Here is a 23,831-nt window from a genome sequence, read left to right as displayed (position 1 = left end):
AAGCGTCGCGAAGCCGTCGGTCCTTGGCGGCTGCTGGCCACCTGTATAAGCGAGGCGTGCTGGGGTTTGAAAACTGCCATGGAGGCTCCCGAGCTTCTCCGACGCTGCGGAGACTCTGCGGAGCGGGGACTCGCCGGCGCCCCAGGCTGCTGAGCGCTCGCCGCCTGTGTCCTCGCGGCGCGGCGGCAGGGCCATGCTGGCTTCACGCGTGGCGCGCGGCTCGTGGGGGCTCCTTCGCAGCGCGGCCTGGGCGCCGGGGGCGCGGCCGGGCAAGGGGCGCGCCCGCGGGGCCGTGCTGCGCTCGGGGCCGGGCTGCCGGGGCTGCCTGGCGGAGCGCTGGTGGCTGCGCCCGGCCGCGCTCGGCCTGCGGCTGCCTGGCGTCGGCCCACGGGGCCACTGCTCCGGCGCGGGGAAGGCGGCCCCCCGGCCCGTGGCGCGAGGGGACGCCGCCGCCGAGGCCCGGGGCGGCCGATGGGGCCAGGCGAGCGCCGCCAGCTTGGTAGGTACCGGGGAGGCGCGGAGGGGCATCCCCGGGTGGGCGCGCGGGCCCCCGCGGGGGGATCGGACTCGGACGCGAATAACGCGCTCTGACCGGCCCAAGTCGGACGTTTCGGTTCCAGAACCTGTCGGCCGTGCCCTGAAGAGAAGCCCTGGGATGAATTTCAGGGGTGCCAAAGGAGGCCACCGTCAGCCTCGGCGGTCGGGTTAGAATCCCTCCTCCCCTGACTCCCCTTTCCGTCCGCACCTTTAGCTGGACCGGCCTCTGGTTATTGCATTGGTAAAAATAGCCTTCGCTTGTCTTATTAAGTGTGTTTTTGATTCTCTGAAGCCATTCCTCAACGTTTAGGACAAGTCAGTAAGAATTTCTAGAAAAGGAGACAAGCCTCTTGGCTTGTGTATTGACTGTCATTTGACCTTTGTTAACCTTATGTAAGATGAAGGATACTTGAATAAGTCCTACTACTAATTCTTTAATCTCTAATTATAGAAAAAGATTACAACTCTCCTCTTGAGGTAATAGAACAAAATATTTCTCCACTTACCTGTTGAAGTACTGCCCGAGCAGAAGACCCCGGAGCATGAATGTGGGAGAGGTTTTGATGTCATGTTAGCAGGACTCATGCAATTATTACATCTTCAATTGTTAGGTCTTCAGTGGGCCCTTGGACCGCTTTCATCAGTTGTACAGCATGGGTTGAGGTGGCCACATCCTGGCAGGGGTCTCAGCTCCACTAATAGCTAAAGCATGTCAGGGTTTGAATGCTGGATGCTTTGAGGTTGCCATATCGTGGGTGAAGACCTTCCCAGAACGGCAGTAGTTGGTCGAGTATGCCACAGGTTATCTGGTTGGGTAATCTGAGATTAGCTCTCTTAATTTTAATGTAGAAACTTTTACAAATTTAATGATTAGAAATTAATGAGGTGCTTTAAAGTATTTTATGTGGAGCTAAAAAGAACTTTCTTTCACGGTTCCGACAACATTATAGTTCTGTCGATTAGTTCACCAGATGAAGCGATCTGGCTGTTTGCACCGTGTCTTTTAATTTTGCCCTATGGATATTTCTGACATTCATCGGGGGGCTCTCTCCTGACCTTTTGCTTTGTGATTCGTGTTTCTCAGTCACGAACTATGTGTTTTTCTTCCAAGTTGCTGCAACACTGGATCAGTGTTTGACTAGCTCTGTACCACGTTATGGTAAACAAACTTCTCTTTTTCTCTGGATTCTGAGACACTCTGGCCTTTGAACTTCAATTTGGAACGCGTTCCAAGAATGTTACCATTTAATTACATAAGGTGGCCTACTTTCAATACAGGGTCCCTGAGTAGAAGTTTGTGCTGCTTCTTGTTTAGTGATTGTTTCCCGCAGAATGTGAAGTTTTCCTGTAGCTTTCCGTGGCAGTATTCTGGCATCTGACCTCAACAGTAACCTCCAAAACTAAGCTGAATGTTTCTTGCCAGTTTGTTTATACACACAAATTTAGTATCTATAGAGAACTGCTTTTTCTTATGGGATGGTTCATGGAATTTTAAAAGATTTCTTTAGAAATAGAAACTGTCACTTAACTTGAACCTCGACGCTGAATTTTTTTTTTTTTTTAATTGATTAGTGATTAAGAGTAGGGTTAGTCTTGTGAGGAGATAGTCCCATGGGTTGGCAGCCTTCACCAGTGGAGAAAAAGTCCAGGCTTTAGGGAGACATTTTCTTGTAATTATTTCTGTATCCTGTTGGGCAGGGTATCCTAGCTCCACTAGGGCGAGGTTTTTTTAAAATTGAAATATCCTCATGAAACAGATTTTGTTTGGCAAGGAAGTAACGTTTTTCATAGTAGCTGCCAAAGAGCCCTTTTGTTAGTGCCAACTTCAAACAGCTTGGCTCCAAATGAAGTTTCAAGGAATCCTAAAACCCTCAGATTTTAGGTGGGAATCTTAACATTTCATTTTCATGGCTATTGGGAACAGATTTACATTTCTCTTTATTTCCTAAGGCTCTCAATCCCTATTTCTAGTTCCATTTTCTTCCACCAGTTATCCATTTAGCCATGAGATTATGGAATTAAATTATTTTTCCTCTTCAAATGTCCATACACTGTATATAGCATTTAGCCTTCTTTTGATGGGTATGTGCTGAGGAGAGAGGGAGGTTATTTGCAATAAATGTTTTAAGCCAAAATGCCTGGGGTTGATAATTTGCCTTGTTTTTTTTTCTGACATTTCCATCTAGACTGTCTACTTGAAGTATAAGATCTTGAAGTTACATTTTTAAAAGCAGAGTGTTATAAAGTTTGAATTCTAATCATAAAGTCCTATATTAATGCCTTGACCTATATCGTAAATAATACATCTTTGTTCTTTTCTCTCTTTGGGAAACATGTACATATACTCTGTTCTCTATATATGTGTCTCTCCCCACCCCACCCCCGTATACACACACACACACACACACACACACACTGTATATACTGTCTATATATAGCAGATACTTTAGTCTGTGGACATATGACATATCTTCATCTTTTGTATTCTGGACAGTTTTAGAGCTATGGTCTGTAAACAGTGGATTTTAAAACTCAGAGTACTAAATTTAAAGTTTATGTAGCTTCTGACTCCTAAGTTGATGTATTTTTCTAATAAGTTACCATTTAATATAAATTTTGTTGTCTTTGTGTTTCAGTATGAAAACCCATGGACAATCCCAAATATGTTGTCAATGACGAGAATTGGCTTGGCCCCAGTTTTGGGCTATTTGATTATTGAAGAGGATTTTAATATTGCACTAGGAGTTTTTGCTTTAGCTGGTCTAACTGATTTGGTAAGTTGTAAATGTACTCTCCCCCCCCCCCCCCCCCCCCGCCCCGTTTTGCTTTCTTTTCAAATCCCAGGGTCTCTGGTACACTGAAATGGCAGAGACTTAGTCTGTTTTTTCCTAGAAGGAAATCCTCAAGATAAATTTAACCTAGTACTTTGTATAAAGACTTGTCTTTAGCATCTGTGTGGGACTCCAATTTTTTAAGTGATCTAAGGAAGGAGGTGAAAGTTGTTGGGAGGCATAGGAGGGGCTGCTTTTTATTTTTGGTTTTTAACTTTTTTGTAAAAGAAAATTTGCCTTTAGAAATTCCCAGGGAGCCAAGTGTTTGCTTTAGGAATAGAAATAAAGGAGAAACGTTGTGAGACTATTTTTCTACTTATTGTGATAGAAATACTCTGATCTGTAACAACACTTAGTTTTACTGGTGGAGGGGGAAACAGTGGGTCACCTGTGACCACGGAGCTTGTAGAAGTCAGAGCTCTACTCAGGTTTATGCTGGTAGGAGGCTATAGGCACACACAGGATTTGGTTTCTGATCCCGCCTCTGCACCCCTCTGAGTGCCTAGCAGAAGGTCCTGTCCTGGGTCAGGCCTTAGGCATCCTTCCTTCTACTCTCCCAGTAGATGGAAAATGAAAAAAGAACCCCTTTATACCACTTTGTCAGTTTTGAGAAAGGGAAGTATTTATTCAGGTTATATCAAATTAGAACTTGGAAAATAATTTTATAGCAGAGGACAAAATACGTGTGAAATAGGCTTTTGGGGCTAACCAGCCATCAGTATGTATGACATTACTTGTATTTATCACCCACCTTGTTGCATAAGGGATTTGAAATGGTTTTTAAAATTACATGTCCTACAAAAACCCAGTAAAGGAAACTGGTGAAAATAAGGAAGAAAAATTTAAAATCAGGGCAAAGTTAAATTGTAGAAATAAATACATTATATCCTCATACAAGACTGGTCTGAGATCCATGTGAGCACTCAGACAGGCAATAATGATTTGGTGCCTCTTCAAACTGATTTATGTTTTAAAAGTATTGCTTGTGATACTTATTTAGTGAGAATGAAGATTAAGTTTCTGTAAATTACAGTTGTACAGTATCTGTAATGTCAGCTATTCCCTTTGAGGTTCACAGAAACAAAATTCCACTCTCCCATTAGCATTGGTGAGCAATATAGAAATAGTGAAGAATTTGCAGGGTAAACAGAGGAGGACATTTGCATTATTATATAGCATTTCCAAATATGCTTTAAAAATAGTCTCTCAAAATAGTTCCCACTTCTTTTTCCAGAGTTTAGCTTCTGTTTGTTACTATTTCTCCCCATTTTCACAGTCTTTCTTTTTTTTGGTTCCTCCTTTTATCTCTTCATGAAGCCTGAAGGCCTCCACTCAGACACACTCCAGGTCTGTCAAAGGCCATTGTATTGATAATGGATTTTTTTTTTTTTAATGTAACAAGATCTTTTTGTTACTGGATTTGCTCTTCTTTTGTTTGTACCTTTTTTAAGCTGCCACAGGAGACTGCAATATTCACCAAACTCAGGCCTCATTTACATTTTTCAAAATCCGTGTGGCAGTGTATGTGAAAACCTAAGTTATTTGGCACTGTATTTCACATTTACTTCATGGAGGTTTTGATGCCTCTAGATTGCCCACTGGGCAGATGGCTGGAGTCATGGAGGGTTTAAGCAGGGGAATGACCAGGCCTGATTTATGTTGTAAATGGGAAAGAAGTTGTAGGAAGGCAAGAGTGGAAGCAGAGAGGCCAGTTAAGGAGCTTACAGTTACATAGGGGAGTGGCAATGATAGTAGCTTGGACTGGGGTGGGAGTTTGGGGAGAAGTGAATGAATTTGGGATATGTTTTGAAGATAGAGTTGATTTGTCAATGGATTGTTAATGTGTAGTGAGGGAATTATGTCTGATAGGCTGTTACTTTTATTTTTTAACAACTGGTGCATGAAGGTAACAGTTTTGTGATGAACAACACTCTGTAGGACAGAGTTAAAAAGTACCAAGCGTTGTTGTGCCTGTCGACAGAGAGAGGTATTAGTTGGGTAGTAGTAGTTTGGAGTTGGAAGAAGTCAGGGTTACAGATAAATGTGAGAGTTATCAGCTGTGGATGGTCAAGTCTGGGTGAAGTCAGGCCGGGTTACAGAAGAGACAGAGTCAGAGAAATGAGCAGTTAAGTGGAGCAAAAGTAAAGGAGCCAGTAAAGGACACTGAGAACAGCTGGTGAGAAAGGAAGAAAATTAGGCCATCAGGTGTCCCAGAAGTTAAGTGAAGTCATTGCTTCAATTGTGTTGAGGTAAGGTATGCTAAAAGTGTAGAATTCATTGGTGATCTTGATGAGAACCCTCTTGAGGAGTAGAGACAATCAGAGTGGTTGGCAACAAACGTGAGGTATAATGACAATTATAGATTTCAAAGATACTGTTTTGAAAAAGCTTTGCTTTGTAGGGATATAGGGAAGTAGGGTCAAGGAAGGCTAGTTTTTAAAGCTATATATCCTGGGGAAATTTTTGTTGTTAATTAACTGGTTAACTAAATGATCAAATAGAAAGGAGGAGCTTGATGCAGGAGACATGGGGGAGAAGAGAGGCAAATCACAGAAGGTGAGAGGGCCTGCGATCATGAATCAGGGAAAGGCAGAGAATGTGTATGGATGCAGCAGGTAGGCGGTGGACTTGTGGGTGGGAACAGTGCTGACAATCTTGTTTCTGTTTTTCCAGGAAAGTATAGATAGGATCATAAGAGTGAGAGGCTTTGGGAATGAAGGAGGAGTAGGCTTGAAGTGAGAACAGACAGTGTGAAAAGAGAAGGTAAACAAGCAGATGTGGGATTGCCAGGCAGTGCTGAGTGCCCATGGGAGATTTATAGTCTTGAATTGGAAGTGAGACACCCACTTAAGTATTCTTGAGCACTGGTCAGTTGATTAGGTGCAGGCCTGGAGTTAAGTACATGGATAGCTGTGTGTAAGCAGGGTGGATGAAGAGTGAAGTAAGGGAGTTACAGATATTTGCAAAGGAGCAGTGATGTTGATGACCTTGGAATCTAATGTAGGTAGAGGAACAGGGAGATCCAGATGGGAGTGCTAGTAAAAAAGTGGAAGGTGTTGACGTTCTTTGAGATCAAAAACTGAACTGAAACCTGGATCTACTAAGGCCCTGATGCCAACCAAGTTCCAGGTACTTTCTGTTAGACATTGTTACATGTATATTTATAAGAAAGTAGGTTCTTTCTGTTGCTGTAGTAATAGCTAGTTAAGTGCTCTTGAGGATTTACTAAGTACTAAAGAAGTATTAATCCCATTATGTCCTGAAGACAATCAACCCTTTGAGGTGGGCTATACAGATGAGGAAAGGGATGCTTAGGCCAAATAATTTCCCCAAGGTCATATAGTAAATGGTTGAGCCAGGACTTGAACCAGTTATGTTCTGCTGCCAAAGAGCAAGTTCTTAACCATAGTTCTTTAGTACTACTATCTCTAACTCACTACAATACTTACGATATGGTTCTGTAGTACTACTATCTCTAACTCACTACAATACTTACGATATGGTTCTGTAGTACTGCTATCTCTAACTCACTACAATACTTAGGATATAGAGGACTTATTTATCCTTTAAAATGCACATGTTTAATTATGTCTAAGTTACTTTCTCCTTGGAAATAGGACTAGAAAATTCAAACATTTGTTAAAGCTTGAAGTTAAATAAAATGAATAAAAGTCAAGTAGAGACTTGGAAAGCCAGAAAATAACCCCCCTTATTTAATGGGAATAGGTGATAGATACTTGGTTTCAATTCATCTGTGGCCCCAGGTGATTGGCTCTTTCCATTTCTCAAGTGAAGCTAGAGATCTGGATTTTTGTGGTAAGACTGTGACTATTTAAATATTGGCAACTAATTTACATTTTTAAAAGCTCTGGGTGGGTTAAACAAAAAGCTACTGCCAGGCCCCAATTGGCCCATTGGTAACCATGTGTGACCTCTGCTTTGAGATATAATTTATTTCCAGGAATAGTGAGTAAGCAATTTGCGTATCAAAATTTTTAAGTAGGCCAGGTACAGAAGACTGATTTTTTTGTTTTTAAGAGATTTATTTATTTATTTATTTATTTATTTATTTATTTATTTTAAAGGAGCGAGAAAATGCGCACATGCCTGTGAGGGGAGGGGCAGAGGGAGAGAATCTCAGGCAGGTTCCTCAGTGAGCCTGGAACTGAATGTGGAGCCTCTGAATGTGGCTTACTCTCATGACCCACGAGATGATTACCTGAGCCAAAACCAAGAGCTAGATACTTAGCTGATTGAGCCACCTAGCTGCCCCCTGAGGATTGAGTTTTTTATTCACGTACAGTCAGACATGGAATTAACAGTTGGACTAAACAAAAAAGAAAAATAGTAATAGTGAAAACTTAGAGTATTGGGTCATATCTTAGAAAAGTAGGTAGGAGTAAAAACCAAAGTCTAACAGTTAAAAGGTAGGCCTCGTGAGCAAAAGCAGCCATTTTGGCTGTAGTGAAATAGCCCAAGGAGGGGCTCCTAATCCATGCTCCTAATCCATGTCAGCCATGCTTTCAGTGGGATTTTTTTGGGTTCCTTAAATCTCTAAATTTGTGTTTGGGTTCAACCCACAAAGAGGCCTTATGAAAAGAAAAGAAATACCGGGAGGCCTTGAGAAAGAAAAGTACTGTAGAAAAGTGAAATTATTTATAGACTATTTGGCAATTTGAAAACTAAACATATACCAGTAAAAGAATGAGAAGATTTGGGGGTAAGAAATAGAAGAGGTTTTATTAACATTTTAAAACAGAGTTGTTATCCTGGTATCTATTAACCTTCAAAATATCTACTTTGTACCTATTATGACATTTATTAAAAAAAACTTCTATTTTCAGTTGGATGGATTTATTGCTCGAAACTGGGCCAATCAAAAATCAGCTTTGGGAAGTGCTCTTGATCCACTTGCTGATAAAATACTTATCAGTATCTTATATGTTAGCTTGACCTATGCAGATCTTATTCCAGGTAAGAACGCCATCATGCGTACTTTTAAATAGCATAGCGAAGAATGACATTAGTCAGTTTAGGATTTTTCTTGATTGAGAGATGTTTAATTTTTGTTCCAAAAGTATATTTTTCAACTTTAAACTGTTTCCCTAATTTTAAACTATTGAACTGTTTTGCTTGTCAAGCTGTTATTTTACTTTAGAATTTGTGTCCTTGTTTTATTAGTAGAATCTGTTGTTTTCTTAGATTGTTTAAATTTAAGCAAATATTATTTCACATTACCAATTCATATTAGTTTAGAACTTTTTGAAACCATAAGTTTATATTCTTAGTGCCTGGCTTTTTGAAAGCAATTTAAAGTTTTCTTAAATCTATTACTTATTAAGTATAGTTTCATCATAAAAAATGAGAGTTCTGAAATCCTGAAAATGTTTATAAAATTCTACATCACTAGTTTTACTTAGAAATTATTACACAATTTCAAATCATAGATACAGTTTGTACATTATCTGAATACTCTTAACAAAATTTTACGATCTTCTGCTTTGTATTTTGCATGTACTTTTCTGGTGGTTCATTTTATACTTAAGCTGTATTTCTCAGTTTTTCTCCCTTTGTTTAGATTAACCTGTTAATTTCCAAGTATTAGAAATAGAATCCGAGAATAAAGCAAATGCTGCCACATGGTCTTTCAATAGCATGTTATTATTGTCATTTGATAGGAAGAAGTGTAATGGGGTTTCAGTCTAGTCTCCTCAGTCTACAGGTTCTTTTTCTCGTTTACTTTTAGGCTTTTAAATTCCCATACTAAATTTAAAAATTGGGTTAATGTTTCTTTCCTTTGAAAGTCAGAATTTTGGTGTGTATATGGTTGGGGGTGTTGAAGGGGCAGGGGTACTCTCATTCTAATATAATTTGTTGGGGGGAGAAAGGAACCTAAAGAGCATTCTGTTGACATTATTCAAAATCCAAATGATCTTGTATGTGTGTGTATATACTTTCCTGCCTCCAGTTTTTTGAGTTATTTTGTATTTTGTTACATTATTATGCAAAGGTTGGTCAGACATTTCCCTTTTGAACAAAGAAACTGTATCCAGGTTTTAGTATAATAGATACTATTGCTGTGAGATTTACCTAAATAATTGGTGTAGGTTGCTTTGCAAGCTGAGACTTTTCTTTTGCTATTATTCTGGAAATTTCTGTCGTCTCTCTTCTGTGTTGGGTCTATTTTTCTAAAAGCTCCCATGGCTTCCTTTTGGTGGAGTGCGATCTAGTTTCCTGTGCAAGGATGCAGCGTGGCAGCCAGAGTTTTAGAGTCCACAATGTCTTTATTCTAAAGACACTTAAAATGTGTTTATTCTACCTCCATACTTGATTGAGATTTGAATTGGATGTAATTTTCGATTGCAGATCATTTTTACTCAGGATTTTTGAAGACCCTGTCCTATAGACTTCCAAATTCCATTTTGCTGTTGAGATGTCTCATGCCATTCTGGTACCTTTTCCTTTATATGTGATCATGTTTTGTATTGGAAAGTTTTCAGAATTTCTTTTGTTGTTTACATTTTTCTAGTTGATATTTTAGAAAAAAATTATCTTTCCTAAAAATTTTCTAGCTATTTCTGTGGGTACCAGATTATCCCAGCACTTTTTTTTTTTTTTAAAAAAGATTTTATTTATTTATTCAAGAGAGAAAAAGCAAGCAGCTGGAAGGGCAGAGGGAGAGGAACAAGGAGCTTCTGTGCTGAGTGTGAAGCCTGATTCAGGGCTCAGTCCCACAACCCTGAGATCACCACCTGAGTGGAAACCAAGAATTGGATGCTTTAATGACTGAGCCACCCAAGCACCCCTATCCCAGCATTTTTTATTGAAAAATCTGTACTTTATAAACTCACTGCAATGTCCATATATACATGGGTTCATTTCTGGGTTGTCTTAGTTGTTCCCCATTGAGTTGTCTACTTTTGCACTAGTACCATTGTAATTATTACTGCTTTGCTAAAAGTCTTGATATCTAGTAGAATAAATTCTTCCATCTTTGATATTCTTAGCTGTTTCCATTTTGTGTACAAACTTTATTTTTTTAAAATAACATATTTTAAGTTTATTTCAGCAATCTCTGCACCTAACATGGGGCTCAAACTCAGGACCCTGAGATCAAGAGCTCCATGCTCTACCAACTGAGACTGCCAGGCGCCCCTGTTTGTCAATTTTAGAATCAGCTTTTCAAATTCCCCAAAAAAGCCTGTTGGAATTTTAATTGGGATTGTATTGAGTTTATAGTTCTACTTGAAAGAATTGATATCTATACAGTATTGATCTTCCAGTTCACAGACATGATATATCTACTCTATTTAGTCTTTTTAAAATGTCAGAATGTAGGGCATCTCCGGTGGCACAGCGGTTTGGCGCCGCCTGCAGCCCGGGGTGTGATCCTGGAGACCCAGGATCCAGTCCCACGTCGGCTCCCTGCATGGAGCCTGCTTCTCCCTCTGTCTGTGTCTCTGCCTCTCTATGAATAAATAAATAAAATCTTAAAAAAAAAAAAAAAAACCAAAAAACTATTTAAAAAATAAATAAATAAAATCTTAGAATGTTTTCTTTGGAGAGGTGGAAACCAATTTATTAGTTTTATTCTGTGTTGCTTGTTAATTTTGATGCTTTACTATTTCATTTTGTAATAACTGCCTGTTGTTGATAGGATAAAAATCCTTTCTATTTCTGATGTTGATTTTTGTGTCTAGCAAAACTTGTTAAACTCTTACTCTAATATAAATATAAATTCTCTTGGATTTTCTACATCCTCAATTATATAATATCTGTAATTAATAGTATATTTCTTCTTTTTCAATTGTTTTCTTTTCCTTTTCTATACTGCACACTATAGTGTTGAATAGGAATGGTGTCTGTTTTGTTTCCAGTTTCAAAAGGAAAGTTATCAACATTTCACTGTTAAATGTTTCCTGTAGGGTTATATAGATATCCTTTTTTTAGGATACAGAAGTTCACTTCTATTTGGAGTTTGCTAGGCGTTTTAATTAGTAGTAGATATTAAATTTTATCAAATTTTTTTCTTCATGTATTATGAGAGTCCTGTTTATTCATTTTGAGCTGTTAATGTGTGGTGAATTATGTTATTGATTTTTCTAATGTTAAAACAGTGTGAAATTCCTGGTGTAAATCCAATTTGGTCATGACAGATTACGAAAATATTGCTAAATTTGGTTTCTACTATTTTGTTGAAGATTTTGTTTCAATATTTACAAGATGGGCCTGGATTTTTTTTCTCTGAATATCCAACAGGTATACTTTAGGTTTTATTATCAAATATATATTAACCTCATAAGAGTTAGGAAGTCTTTTTTTCCCCCATTCTTGGGAAATATTTGTGTGAAATGCAGTATTCCTTCTTTAAATGTTTGGTAGAACTTATTGAAGCACTGAGGACTGGAGTTTAGGAAAGAGTTTTCAAATAGGTGATGCCTATTTTTTTGTTATAGGATGATTCAGATTTTCTGGTTCATCTTTTGTCTATTTGGTAAGTTACAGTGTTTTTCTAAGAACTTGTCCATTACAACTACGTTTATAAAGATTTACTAGCAACTCTTTATGGTATCCACATTAACTTTCTGATATCTGCAGGATATGTAGTAGTGTTCCCCTCTTCATCCTGATTATTAGTTTGTCCTTTCTTTGTTTTTTTCCCTTGAATTGTCTTAATAGAAATGTGTCAGTTATGAATCTTTTCAAAGAACCAACTTTTTCTGATATGCTTACTACTTTGTTAAATATTGCTCTTTTCTTCAGGTTTCCCTTGCTGTTCTTTTTCCAACTTCTTTAGATTGCATTTGTTTAGTAGAAATATAATGGGAGCCAAATATATAACTTAAAATTTTCTAGTAGCCTATTAAAAACAAAAGGGAACAGGTAAATATACTTTTAATAACACTTAACCTTCTAGATCAAAAATATCATTTCATTGTGTAAACCATAAAAAATTAGTGAATTTTTCTTCATACTATGAACTCAAAAGCCAGTGTCTAGTTTTCACTTACAACACCTCTCATTCAGACCAGCCACATTTCAGGTGCTTTATCTTCCCATGTGGGTAGTGGCTGTTTTATTGAACGGCACAGCTGTAGATGAATATTTAACTCATTCCTTTAAGCTTTTCTAAAGCTGGCATTTAGGGCTGTACATTTTGTCTTAAGTATTCCTTTCACTGCATCTCATATGTTGGTAAAATATGCCGTTGCCATTATTGAGTTCAAAAGAATCTATTTTCATTGTAATTCTTTCTTTGACTTAAGGGGGTTAATAAAAGTTAATTTGTGGACTTTTCTAGGTATCTTTTTATTATTAATTTCAAGCATAATTACCTTATATCCAAAGAACATGCTCTGCTTTTAGCCCTTTGGCCCAGTATACAATCATTTTATAAACATTTTACATGTGCTTCAAATGACGGTGTATGTGGTAGTTGGGCATGATGTTATTTATATATTTATTCATTTGATCAAATTTTAAATCCTGACATTTAAATCTTTACTGACTTCTGTTTGGTCTACTTGTTCAGTTACTGAGAGAGAGAGTAGGTTAGTTTCTCACTAGTTCCTACCTGTGTAGTTTTCCATTATTTTTCTTTGTGTCTCATTTTTGCTTTGTGTCTTTTGAAGTCATGCTGTTAAGTGCATACGAATTAGATTTCTTTGTCTTCTTGGTAAATTGAATGCTTTATTATGAAGTGTGGCCCTCCATATCTTCAGTAATGATTATTGCCTTAAAGTCTTGTTGAATATTGCTAGAACTGCACTAGCTTACTTGTGGTCAGTGTTTGCCTGATAGATAAATCACTTTCAACTTCTCCATATTTTTATATTTTAGATATTTCTTGTAAATAGCATAAAGATAGATGGGTTCTCTTTATCCAGTCTAAAAATATTTTCTTTCAACTAGAACATTTAATCCATTAACGTTTACTGTGATTACTAATGTTTGTGTAGCAGTCTTCCATTTTCTGTGTTTCATTTGGCTCATATGTGTATTTCTACATCTATATAGATTTTATCATTATACTTGTTTTCCCTGTGTGCCAGTTGGCAGTGTTATATACTGTTTCCACTTAGTTATTCTCAAAATTATATCATTCATCCTTATCAAAATTCAGTGTTAATGAATCTGCACCATGGGCCCCTGCTTTACCTCCATTTATTCTTTTCTCAACTTAGGTTATTGTTGCCGTACTTTACTTTTATATACTTCTTAAACTCACATGATACTGTTTTTCCAGTGTTCATTTAGATGTATCTTCATATTTACTTTTTTTCTGGCTTACATTGTTTGGTGTATCTCAGACCTTCCATCTAGGATCATTTTCCTTTTGTCTAAAGTCTATCTCTAGAAATCTCTTTAATATTGGTCAGCTGGTGGTAGGTACATTCCTGTCTTTTGTGTCTCTGAAAATATTTTTATTTTACCTTTATTCTTTTGTGTATATGAGAACATTTTATTCTTTTGTATGTGTGAGAATATTTAAGTTCCAGTCTCCTAGCAGATTTCAGTTAATACAATACAGTGAAATCAACTCTAGTCACCATATTATACATTAGATCCTCGGACTTTATTCATCTTAAAAGTGAAAGTTTGCACCCTTTTATCAACCTCTCCCTATTTATCTGGCAACCACTTTTTTACTTGCCACTCTGGCAACCACTTTTTTACTTGCCATTTCTATTTCAGATTTTATTTTATTTTTTATATTCCACATATAGGTGATACTGGGCAGTATTTGTCTTTCTTTGATTTTCCCTTTGTTCTTAAAGGATATTTTTATTGAGTGTAGAAGTCTGGGTTAGTAGTCATTTCAGCATATTTAATATACTGTTCAATTTTCATTTCTGTTGGTATATAAGAAGCCAACTGCTAATCCATTTCTATTTTGAAGGTAAGTTTTTTTTACTCTGGCTGCTTTAAAGATTTTCTCTTGGTCTTTGGGGTTTTCCACAGTTGCATAGTGATATATCTTGGTATGAGTTTCTTTTTTATTTATCTTGCTTGGGATTTGTTGGGCTTTTAATGATATTGTTAATCAGTTTGAATTAAAGTAGCTCTTACTAATAAACTTAGAACTGGGAAATTTGAGTTCTCTTCCCATTCTCTTTGTGACTTTTTCTTTTCATTCCTTCACTGTCATTTTAGAAGGGTTTTAGGGGAAGAGATGGTATATATGCTGTCTTGCATCTTATTTTTATACTGCTTGCATTTTTGTAAAAGTTCCATCCACCTTGATTTGGATAGCTTTGTTGTCTTCAAGAGTAAGAAATGTGCTTTCTTCCTCAGCTAGGATAATAAACAAGTCTGCTTTTCTCTTTGCTCTTTCTATGGGAGGAGAGATAAAGATGAAAATAACTTATTTCATTTGTTATAACAGTCTGGATGTGAGCTAAGTTAATTTTTACTTATGTGCGTTTGTTCTGCTATATTTACTAAATTACAGTTCCTTTCTATATCTTGTATTATTTTTGGTTTACTGTATAGCAAATTCTTATTGCTGATTTGAATTGATTTCTGGAATAATTATTGTTATTTTCAATGTAATGTATGATATTGATAATGACCACTTGTAATATGTAAAAGTAACTTTGTCTTATTAATTTCCCTTGAATGCTAATAAAATTTGCCTGTAATGTACTCCTTTGTTGCAGACATTACCTATTTCAGATAGGATTAGCAAGTAGGGAGGAAAACCTTGGGGCAATCCTTGACACATTTTACACCCTTCTACCCTCACTAACACACTGACATACTCTGATAGGCAAAAATGAAAACTGTTTTAGCCCTGGAAATAAAGGGAAGGGAAGGCTGGAGAGAAAGGAGGAATAGTTAGAAGATGCAGAAGCCAGGGAACTGAATAAAATTGTCCAAAGGACCAAAGTAAGAACCTGCATATAATACTGTCAGTTGGCAGAGGCCTTAGAGAGCACCTGGTGAGGCAGGGTCCTAGCCTGGCTCTGCATGCGAATCCTCCAGGTAGGTAGCTTCTTTCATCTGTGCTTCTATGATGCTCTTCCAGAGTGATTGTGTGGTGGGCAGTCAGTTTGGAGAACACTTCATTTCTGTTAACAGTTATTTCTACCACCAGACTGTTACAGATGGTAAGCTGAGTCCAGAGATGCTAATCGCAGTTCACACTGCTGGTTTGAAGCCTCATACACTGACCAGAGCATAGGCTATGAATTCCTTAGACCTAGGTTCTATTCCTAGGTTTCTGGCTATATGTACTACTTACTCTACTGTACTGCTGTACTACTCACTAACTGGTGACCTTGGCCAGATTATATAATCTGCCTAAGGCTGGTTTTCCTTATCTGTAAAATGGGGGTAATGATGGTCCCTGTTTTGTGGAGTTGATATATAGATTAAATCATATGTATGAAATGCTTAAAACAGTGCCAGATAATAAATGGCAATTTGGGTTGTTGCTAGTTAGAAGAAGAACCCAAATCTTTGTAGTTTATTGAATTGCCTCATCTCTTTTGCAGAAACTTCTTATTTAGGATTAAATCCTAGCCTCTTTTCCCCTGTGACTAAATACACTAACAGGTGTTTTTTGTCTTCTAGAGTTATGTTTAGCAGGCTTACTCTATGTAATTTGCATGAGTTTGCTGCATCTTAAAATCTGATGGTTAGAATTTGCTAGCTAATGATTGCTGTAGAAAAGTCTGTTTTACAGACACAAAAATGCTTCTAAAAATCATAGCTGACTTGTTTTGTTACTTGGCTCAGACAGCTGTGTCTTTTGTGTGCTCCAAATGCCATGACTTGAGTGGTAGATAAGTATTTTCTCTTTCAGATAGTCATGTCATTAAGGATTGGCCAACGATCTATACTTACATCATAGCCATAACCAGTAGAGATTTAAATTATAATCTGTAATTAGAGTCTACTCAAGTTGCAGAATGAATAGAATGTCAGAACTGGAGAGGATCATAAATATGATCTCAAAAGTAATTCATAAAAGAGCTGTTTGGAAGTATTATGGAAGGGATACACATAACCCTCTTTTAATTTGAAGCAATTTGAGTGTCAGGACCTTTTTCTTTTTTAAGAAATATTTTTTCTAATAAAAGTAATGTATGTTCATATTTAAGACTTCCTACAGTGTAGAGAATGTGAAATGAAACAGAACCTCTGCCATCCCATTATTATTCAGCAAGGGAGCAGGGGTTCTTTGGGTATCAATCTAAAATATTTGGGCAGCCCAGGTGGCCTAGCAGTTTAGTGCCACCTTCAGCCCAGGGTTGTGATCCTGGAGACCAAGGATCGAGTCCCACGTCAGGCTCCCTGCATGGAGCCTGCTTCTCCCTCTGCCTGTGTCTCTGCGCCTCTCTCTCTCTCTCTCTCTCTCTCATGAGTAAATAAATAAAATCTTTAAAAAAATAAATAAAATATTTTGCTTGCTCTGGCTTTGGGGCCATGCTATAGAATGTTTTAGGGGAGGTAAGGAGGAGCTGAGGGAAAAGGGAGAGAGAGAATCTTCAGGGCCTGGATCTCATGACTCTGAGATCATGACCTGAGCCAAAATCAAGAGTTGGATGCTTAACCAACTGAGCCACTCAGGCACCCCCAAGCTATAGAATCTTAAGAATAATGAGAAAACTATCAACTGATTGAATTCTTTTTAAATTAAAATTCATTGAATGGCGGGATCCCCGGATGGCGCAGCGGTTTAGCGCCTGCCTTTGGCCCAGGGCGTGATCCTGGAGACCCGGGATCGAATCCCACGTCGGGCTCCCGGTGCATGGAGCCTGCTTCTCCCTCTGCCTGTGTCTCTGCCTCTCTCTCTCTGTGTGTGACTATCATAAATAAAATAAAAAAAAAAAGATATTAAAAAAAAATTCATTGAATGGGGTAGGAGAAAAAAATAGCAATTTCCTGGATAGGAACTGGCCAGACAATAATGAAAATGTCCAGCTTCTTCACAAGTGTTACATATAGCAAATTTTACTACATGTAAAATAGTCTGGAAGATAGAAGCCATTAGAGCTCCTGAGTCAGCATGATTAGAGTCTTCCATTATCTTTTCTGATCCCTACTGTTTCATTCATTCCATGTGAGCATGGTGATCATTTTTCCAAATGCACAAAGCTGAAGAGTAACAAAGGAGAAAATAGTGGCTGAATTGAGCTGACACTAATACTAATAACTACAGCTTAAAAACATGGGTAAGAAAAAAAAATGGGTAAGAAGGAAAGCAGGCAAGAGGATAGACATTCTGAAAGGCAGGCTTAGACTTTAAAAGCCATAATCTAGGGGGCATGGGGTAACTGGGTGATGGGCACTTGATGGGATGAGCACTGGGTGTTATACTATAGGTTGGCAAATTGAATTTAAATTAAAAAAAAGGAAAAGCCATAGTCTTTCACTTAGAGGGTAGGTTAAAGATGAATATAAAAATCAGTGGTTCACTCTAAGGACCCTAAAACATCAATAAGTATTTTGTTAAAACATTTTTACTTATGTGAAACACCAGTTCATGATAAGGCTGAATGTGGCTTTATTGTATATGTAATACCAGTAATTTTCTAAATCCCAATCAAAATTATTTTACATTTGATTTTCAGTTCCACTTACTTATATGATAATTTCAAGAGATGTAATGTTGATTGCTGCTGTTTTTTACGTCAGATATCGAACTCTTCCAACACCGGTGAGTCTGTTTAAAAAAAAAAAAAAAAATTCTTTGGATGCCTGGGTGGCTCAGCAGTTAAGCATCTGCCTTCGGCCCAGGGTGTGATCCTGGAGTCCTGGGATAGAGTCCCACATAGGGCTTCTTGCATGGAGCCTGCTTCTCCCTCTGCCTGTGTCTCTGCCTCTCTCTCTATGTCTCTCATGAATAAATAAAATCTTTTTAAAAATTAATTAAAAAATAAAATTCTTTTATTATTACTTATAACTTAATGTTAAAAGAAAAACCCACTCTGTTGTATCTTGAGTTTAACTTTATGAGACTAATTTATGGCCATTATTTTTTATCCTTTTTCCAAGAATTTTTAAAAACCATACATAACTCTCATCTTGCTATTTAAATCACCCACAATGGTTGTTGTTCAGTGAACACATAAATGATCAGTTTTGAAAAGGCATGTTTATGAGTCAAAACCTTTTTAATTGACAGCACATAAAACCCAGACCAACTTGCCCTATCCATAGTAGCAAACTGTTAGGAGTGGTTATGTAACCAAGCCTCTTTTGCTGCCTGGTTTAGCTTCTACTGTGGACTGTCTGGAACTAGTTTTTAAAATCAAAGTTGTATGAGCACATAATGGTTTGTTTGCATATTAGTTCATTGCTCTACAGATACTTGAGCATTTAGGGATAGCATAATAACCTCCTCTTTAGTTTCTCAGTCCAGTGAAAATAGCAGGATTTGATTCATTTCATTTTTTCGTCTATGAAAGAAAATAACAAGGGAGATTTATTGAGTTTATTTAGAAAATGGATGTGGTCACTTCAGGATAGTTACTGTGTTAGATTTTTCTAGGAATTGAGTAATCTATAAATTAAAATCTGTTTTCAGTAACCTGTGTATGATTTGAAAAGAATATAGACACTGTTCCTTTAGGGTATTAAAAGAAGGTGCAGATAAAGGGCTTGTCTAGCATAGAGCCAGGCATGCAGTGAATACTCAGTCACTATTTATTACATATAATAACAAAATGTTTGTTTTAAACTTGAATGATAAATTGAATAAACTTTATCTTTTTGTCCTCTGCCAGCGAACACTTTCTAAGTATTTCAATCCTTGCTATGCCACTGCTAGGTTAAAACCAACCTTCATCAGCAAGGTAAGAGACACACACATGCTTTTAAGTTACTGCCTTGTAAATGTTTATTATAATGAATATAAACCTTAGTCTGGAGCAGCTGAAAATGAGACCTATTTCATGCACTGAGACTGTAGGAGATAGTGAGGTCATTAACCCAGTTCTTTTGTCCTTTGAGCTTTTGGGGTCTTTAAGCTATGCATTATGTTTTGCCTTTGATGGTCTGAATAGTTAAGTCTCTGCATGAGGTCTTAAGGTCACCGTTTAGGGAAGGGGAGGGAGTGGAATTATAATCTCATCTTGATTGAGATACAAAGAAATTATGGAGGCTCCTTTGTAGTTTCATTACCCTCCTTTCTGTGGTGTAAACACCATAAAATCAGGCTCTTCATTTTCACAATTATTACATGGAAAGGATAGGACAAAGTTTTACTTACTAATAAGCAGCTGCTACTCTTAGTTTTCCATCGAGTCTTACTGAGCCCTTTTCAGGACAGCACCTGTGCCACTCTTTGCATACAGAGAACACACAGTTAATGCCTTAAAGCATGTTTATTTTTCTAGTAGCCTTGGTAAGTTCATTCTAATCATCCTTTTGCCCTATCCTTTGTGACAGAAGTTTAACAGGTTAGGGACCCAGATCATCTTTGAGACAGAAGGGTTATTAGTATTATACCTAAAACTTCCTGGGGTGGACTTTTGCCTACATTTATGGGTTTGTTTGTTTTTTTGAGGTTCAAGTGACTTATATTTGTATCAAGTACAGTTTGAGTGTAGCACTGCTTAGAAAATGACCCAAAAAGGGCAAGAAGTTCTCCAGTTTTATTATTTAATTTTTTAAGATGAAGTGGAATCCTTGTCTTTAGTTGCAGAATGGACGATAGAGATGCTTCTGTGCACATTTCCCACTGCTTCATACTTATCACACTCTTCCCCAGTACGCTTCTCAGGATGAGTAGGCAGTCTCCAGTGCATTTTTGGTTCTGTGTTCTTCCTGTTCTCCTCTGTGGCTTGTAGGGTACGGAAACATGCTCATTTCCTCCAGAGCCTCTCTCATAGAGATAGATGCATTTCAAATTACTGATACCCTAGTGTTTGACCTTTAGGCAAGTGAGGGAGCACTAGATGAAGCGCTGGGTAACTAGGTTCTGGGTTAGGTCCTATAGCCTGCTATAACTACAAGCAAGTTACTTAACTCATTACATTTTCATCTGTGAAGCAGTAACTTTATTATTGCAATGTTCACAGGGCTATTTTAACAGAAAACTGAAAAAGGCAAAGAACTTTGCAACATTATTGAATTGCTATGGAAATTCAAGGTAGTAGTTTTTTCTGACAGATGCCCCTATCCTCACTGTAAAGGGCACCTGTGTAGACAGATGAGTGAGTCGGTTAGTGAAGTTCACATATTACAACACCAAGCACGCTGAGGTTATGTCATGTTACAGCATTGTGGGCTGTGCCCTTGTCTCTTGAGCTTGCAACAGGATCTCCTTGGTACCACTCATTTATGCCTTTTTTTTTTTTTTTAGGTAAACACAGCAGTCCAGTTAATCTTGGTAGCAGCTTCTTTGGCAGCTCCAGTTTTCAATTATGCTGACAGCATTTATCTTCAGATACTCTGGTAAGCTAAATGTAGAATTACTCTCTGAGAATGTCAACAAAATGTCTTATTGTGACAATTTTAGAATTAACTTGGTTCTTACCGTGTTTATTGAGCACTAACTGGGTAAAGCTGGGGGGTATATTTTATGACTGATACTCTTCTGAAGTTTACTATCAAGCATGGGATATAGAAATTACAGAAGCTTTCATGCAAATTAAAAGTGATGAGAGGTATGGATAAAGTATTGGGGTTTGGGGGGAGGGAGGATACTTGTTTCCAGGTAGGGAGAGAAGGGAAAACTTCAGGAAGAAGTGCCATTTGGGGTATATATACAGGGAGAAACTGGGGTAGGCCACTGACGTGAAGATTGGCCCTGAGTAAAGTCCGGTGTAGGAGAGTAGGTTAGGGGAAAGTGCATCCAGCATAGTGGCAGAGGGGCATGGTGGGAGGGAAACTTGGAGAAAGTAGTTTTATTTTTATTTTATTATCCTTAGTTACAGCTTTGAAATATATCACCTTGAAATCGTGTCAAATTTAAACTTTTGGAGTCCAGATGTGCCCCGTTGAAACCAAAGCACTATGTTTTAGTATACTTTAACTAAAACCTTGCTTGATGCAGTCTGAGCCAGAAAATGGTTAGTTAACCAAAGTCAGTTAAGCTAAAGAAGCTTTAAAGATGATACACATGCTAAACATTTTATTTTCTAAAATACATGTGTACATTTTTTCTGATTCATTCTACATCTTTTGATAGAGGACTAATGCCTTTTCTTTAAGTATTGATCTGTCTGTGGGAGTGTTCTCATTCTTGACTAAACTATATCCATAGTACAACCTCTCTGATGTTTGTTTTCTGCTTCTTAAAAGTGATATAAGAACTTAAGACATTTGTAAAGCAATCTTACCTAGAAACTTTCTATATTTTTACCATTTTTCCAACCTTTCAACAATCATTGCCTATGTTGACAGTAGTTTTTAGCAATTTACCTTGTTATAAAGTATTTGCAAAATATCTCACTTAGTTCTCAGAAATAGCAACTCTCCCTACATGTATGTTTCATTGGTTCAGGTGGATTTAGATGATCAAACTGGCACAAACAGCTTTGGTAACAAACGAAAATAGTCTCCGGGACATCCCACTCAGCTGGTGGAAGCAGACATGGGTGCACTATAGAAAGTAAGCCCCTAGGCCACGAGTACTCAGCAAGCGATGAACATCACCCATGGAACTTCTAAGGGAATCTGGTTAATTGGCAGTTCACTTAAGGGAAAATCATTAAAACAAACAAACAAAAAACTGGATTTTATTTAAGATGACTCAGATATTCGAATTTTGCTGGGTATTAGCCCAATACCCTAAGCAGCATAGGGCAGTGGAAAAAGCACATGGGCTCTAGAGTTGGAACCATGCCAGGCTCAGACAAGATTCTGTGGCCTGTAGCTAAGTTCTCTGGGGATCCATATGCTGCTCGGTAAGAGAAGGTTGTTGTGAAAATAAGATGATGGCATAAGACACCTAGAATAACGGCTGGGTAAAAATGACAATTGCTAGGATTACCTTTTTCAGGCTCATTAACTAGATTCTATTTGACATGACTAATTCACATGAAATCTTAAAAGCAGTAGCTTTAGCTTCCTATAGCTAAAAGAATTACGCCCGTAGTGTTGTTGCTTATTAAATAGTTCTTACTAAATGTATTTTTTGTGATTCTCATGGTTACTGTGTTTTTGACCTGACAACTAAATTTTTGTTCTCTTCCATAAAAGGTGTTTTACAGCTTTCACCACAGCTGCATCAGCTTACAGTTACTATCATTATGGTCGAAAAACTGTTCAGGTGATAAAAGGGAGATGAAAGCCATCTATCATCATTAGCAAGGAAGCAATATACATCATTGGTGGCAGGGCAAGTGGAAATCTACAGGAGTTTCCGTATTTCGGTGTTCAGCTTGAAAAAGGACTTGTCAGAACAAACCATGTCATCAAAATTTAAGTAATGTGCATTGAAAATAAGCTTGATCATGGGCATATGCAGAATTTCCAATGTATTTTTAAATACAAATAAAACTATAATTTAGAGTTTTTTATCTTAGGTTTCTTGATTAATTTATAAGGTACCAATTATTCCAATTATCATCAGTCACTTTTTAATACATTTTTTAAAAACATAGTCTAGAGCATGGAAACTGGAGTCGCCACTTCTGTTTAACAGAGTTTAGATTGCTTACAAAGCACTAGGGAATTTCTTGGGTTTAAGTATCTATCTTACACAACTTGGCTACATAATCTTATGTTTGATATTTAAACTGTGTACACATTAATAGTTCATTTGGTTAATATTTGATCAGTTAGGATAATGACAAGGTAGCTTAGCTATGGATGAAGTAAACTTGTAAAGAGATTGAAAATGCAGTAAGTTTTGAAAATAATTAAGATCACAACAGAAGGTATTGAAGTTCATGTTCAGTAGTCTTCCAAACTCTCAGGTGCCTAATAGTTTATGTACTAGGATACCAAGCGACCAAGGTGGTAGAAGTACAAAACCATGTCCATTAGCCTACACCATCCAGGAAGCAGTGAATTATATTATATCTTCCACTGTTTCTAACATAGCAATGTTTGTATGATATTGGAGCCTGTACTCCCATGTAAATAATATGAAACTGTATATTTTTCAAAGGTTTTTAAATTTTTGGGGTATCTTTTGTTAAGATATTAAAGGAATAAAAGAGCTGGAAAAGTACCTTCGGTGGTGGTGTTCTGTATAGCATGCTGTGGTGCTTGCTGTTGTGTTAAGTTTTCTGATTCATAAAGTTCATTCAGATACATCACTTGCAATTACATTGTAAAAATAATTTGTTTGGGACCATCTGACAAAGTCCTGACTGACTACACTTCAATATTTGAAAGAGTGGGAGATGCAGAGAGAGGGAAGAGGAAAGACAATGGCTGTTGCTGGTTGCTTCCTCTTAGCAGTGGAGGCCAGCTGCTGCCAACTGTTGGTATACAAGTGAAAAGAGGATGTAGTAAGACATAAGTGTAATATGGAATGATGCAATGAGATTATCCAGACAG

General features: G+C 37.6%; 2 protein-coding genes across 6 annotated transcripts in view; one reads left to right on the top strand and one right to left on the bottom strand.

Annotated features, from left to right (window-relative positions):
• Positions 1-1,315, bottom strand: part of TRMT6 (tRNA methyltransferase 6) — a 69,522-nt gene extending 68,207 nt beyond the window's left edge. Inside the window, exon 1 of the mRNA XM_038571660.1 lies at positions 1,044-1,315. The gene's annotated coding sequence lies outside the window, so the exon portion shown is untranslated. The remainder of the gene's footprint in view (positions 1-1,043) is intronic.
• On the top strand, positions 16-23,499 carry CRLS1 (cardiolipin synthase 1). Of its 5 annotated transcripts, none has more exons than XM_038571661.1 (7): positions 16-499; positions 3,174-3,311; positions 8,213-8,342; positions 17,948-18,033; positions 19,103-19,171; positions 20,683-20,774; positions 22,524-23,499. In XM_038571661.1, the coding sequence occupies exons 1-7, from the start codon at positions 194-196 to the stop codon at positions 22,609-22,611; spliced, it is 909 nt and encodes a 302-aa protein (XP_038427589.1). In that variant the 5' UTR covers positions 16-193; the 3' UTR covers positions 22,612-23,499. The 5 variants fall into 5 exon arrangements, with proteins under 5 accessions (XP_038427589.1, XP_038427591.1, XP_038427590.1 ...); XM_038571663.1 differs by lacking the exon at positions 16-499 and adding an exon at positions 1,175-1,327 and having other exon boundaries at positions 22,524-22,732; XM_038571662.1 differs by lacking the exon at positions 16-499 and adding an exon at positions 1,180-1,338 and having other exon boundaries at positions 22,524-22,732.
• Positions 23,500-23,831: the final 332 nt, after the last annotated feature.

Source organism: Canis lupus, chromosome 24 (genome assembly GCF_011100685.1).
Source record: "Canis lupus familiaris isolate Mischka breed German Shepherd chromosome 24, alternate assembly UU_Cfam_GSD_1.0, whole genome shotgun sequence".
Taxonomy (NCBI): Eukaryota; Metazoa; Chordata; class Mammalia; order Carnivora; family Canidae; genus Canis; species Canis lupus.
This window is presented reverse-complemented; position numbering and strand designations above follow the sequence as displayed.

What these genes read in the sequence shown, in the direction of transcription:
- CRLS1 (XM_038571661.1), top strand. Translation starts at nt 194, where the DNA reads ATGCTGGCTTCACGCGTGGCGCGCGGCTCGTGGGGGCTCCTTCGCAGC. An exon ending in TAGCTGGTCTAACTGATTTG is followed by an intron (nt 3,312 to 8,212) that starts GTAAGTTGTAAA and finishes TTCTATTTTCAG; the next exon opens with TTGGATGGATTTATTGCTCG. An exon ending in CTATGCAGATCTTATTCCAG is followed by an intron (nt 8,343 to 17,947) that starts GTAAGAACGCCA and finishes TTTGATTTTCAG; the next exon opens with TTCCACTTACTTATATGATA.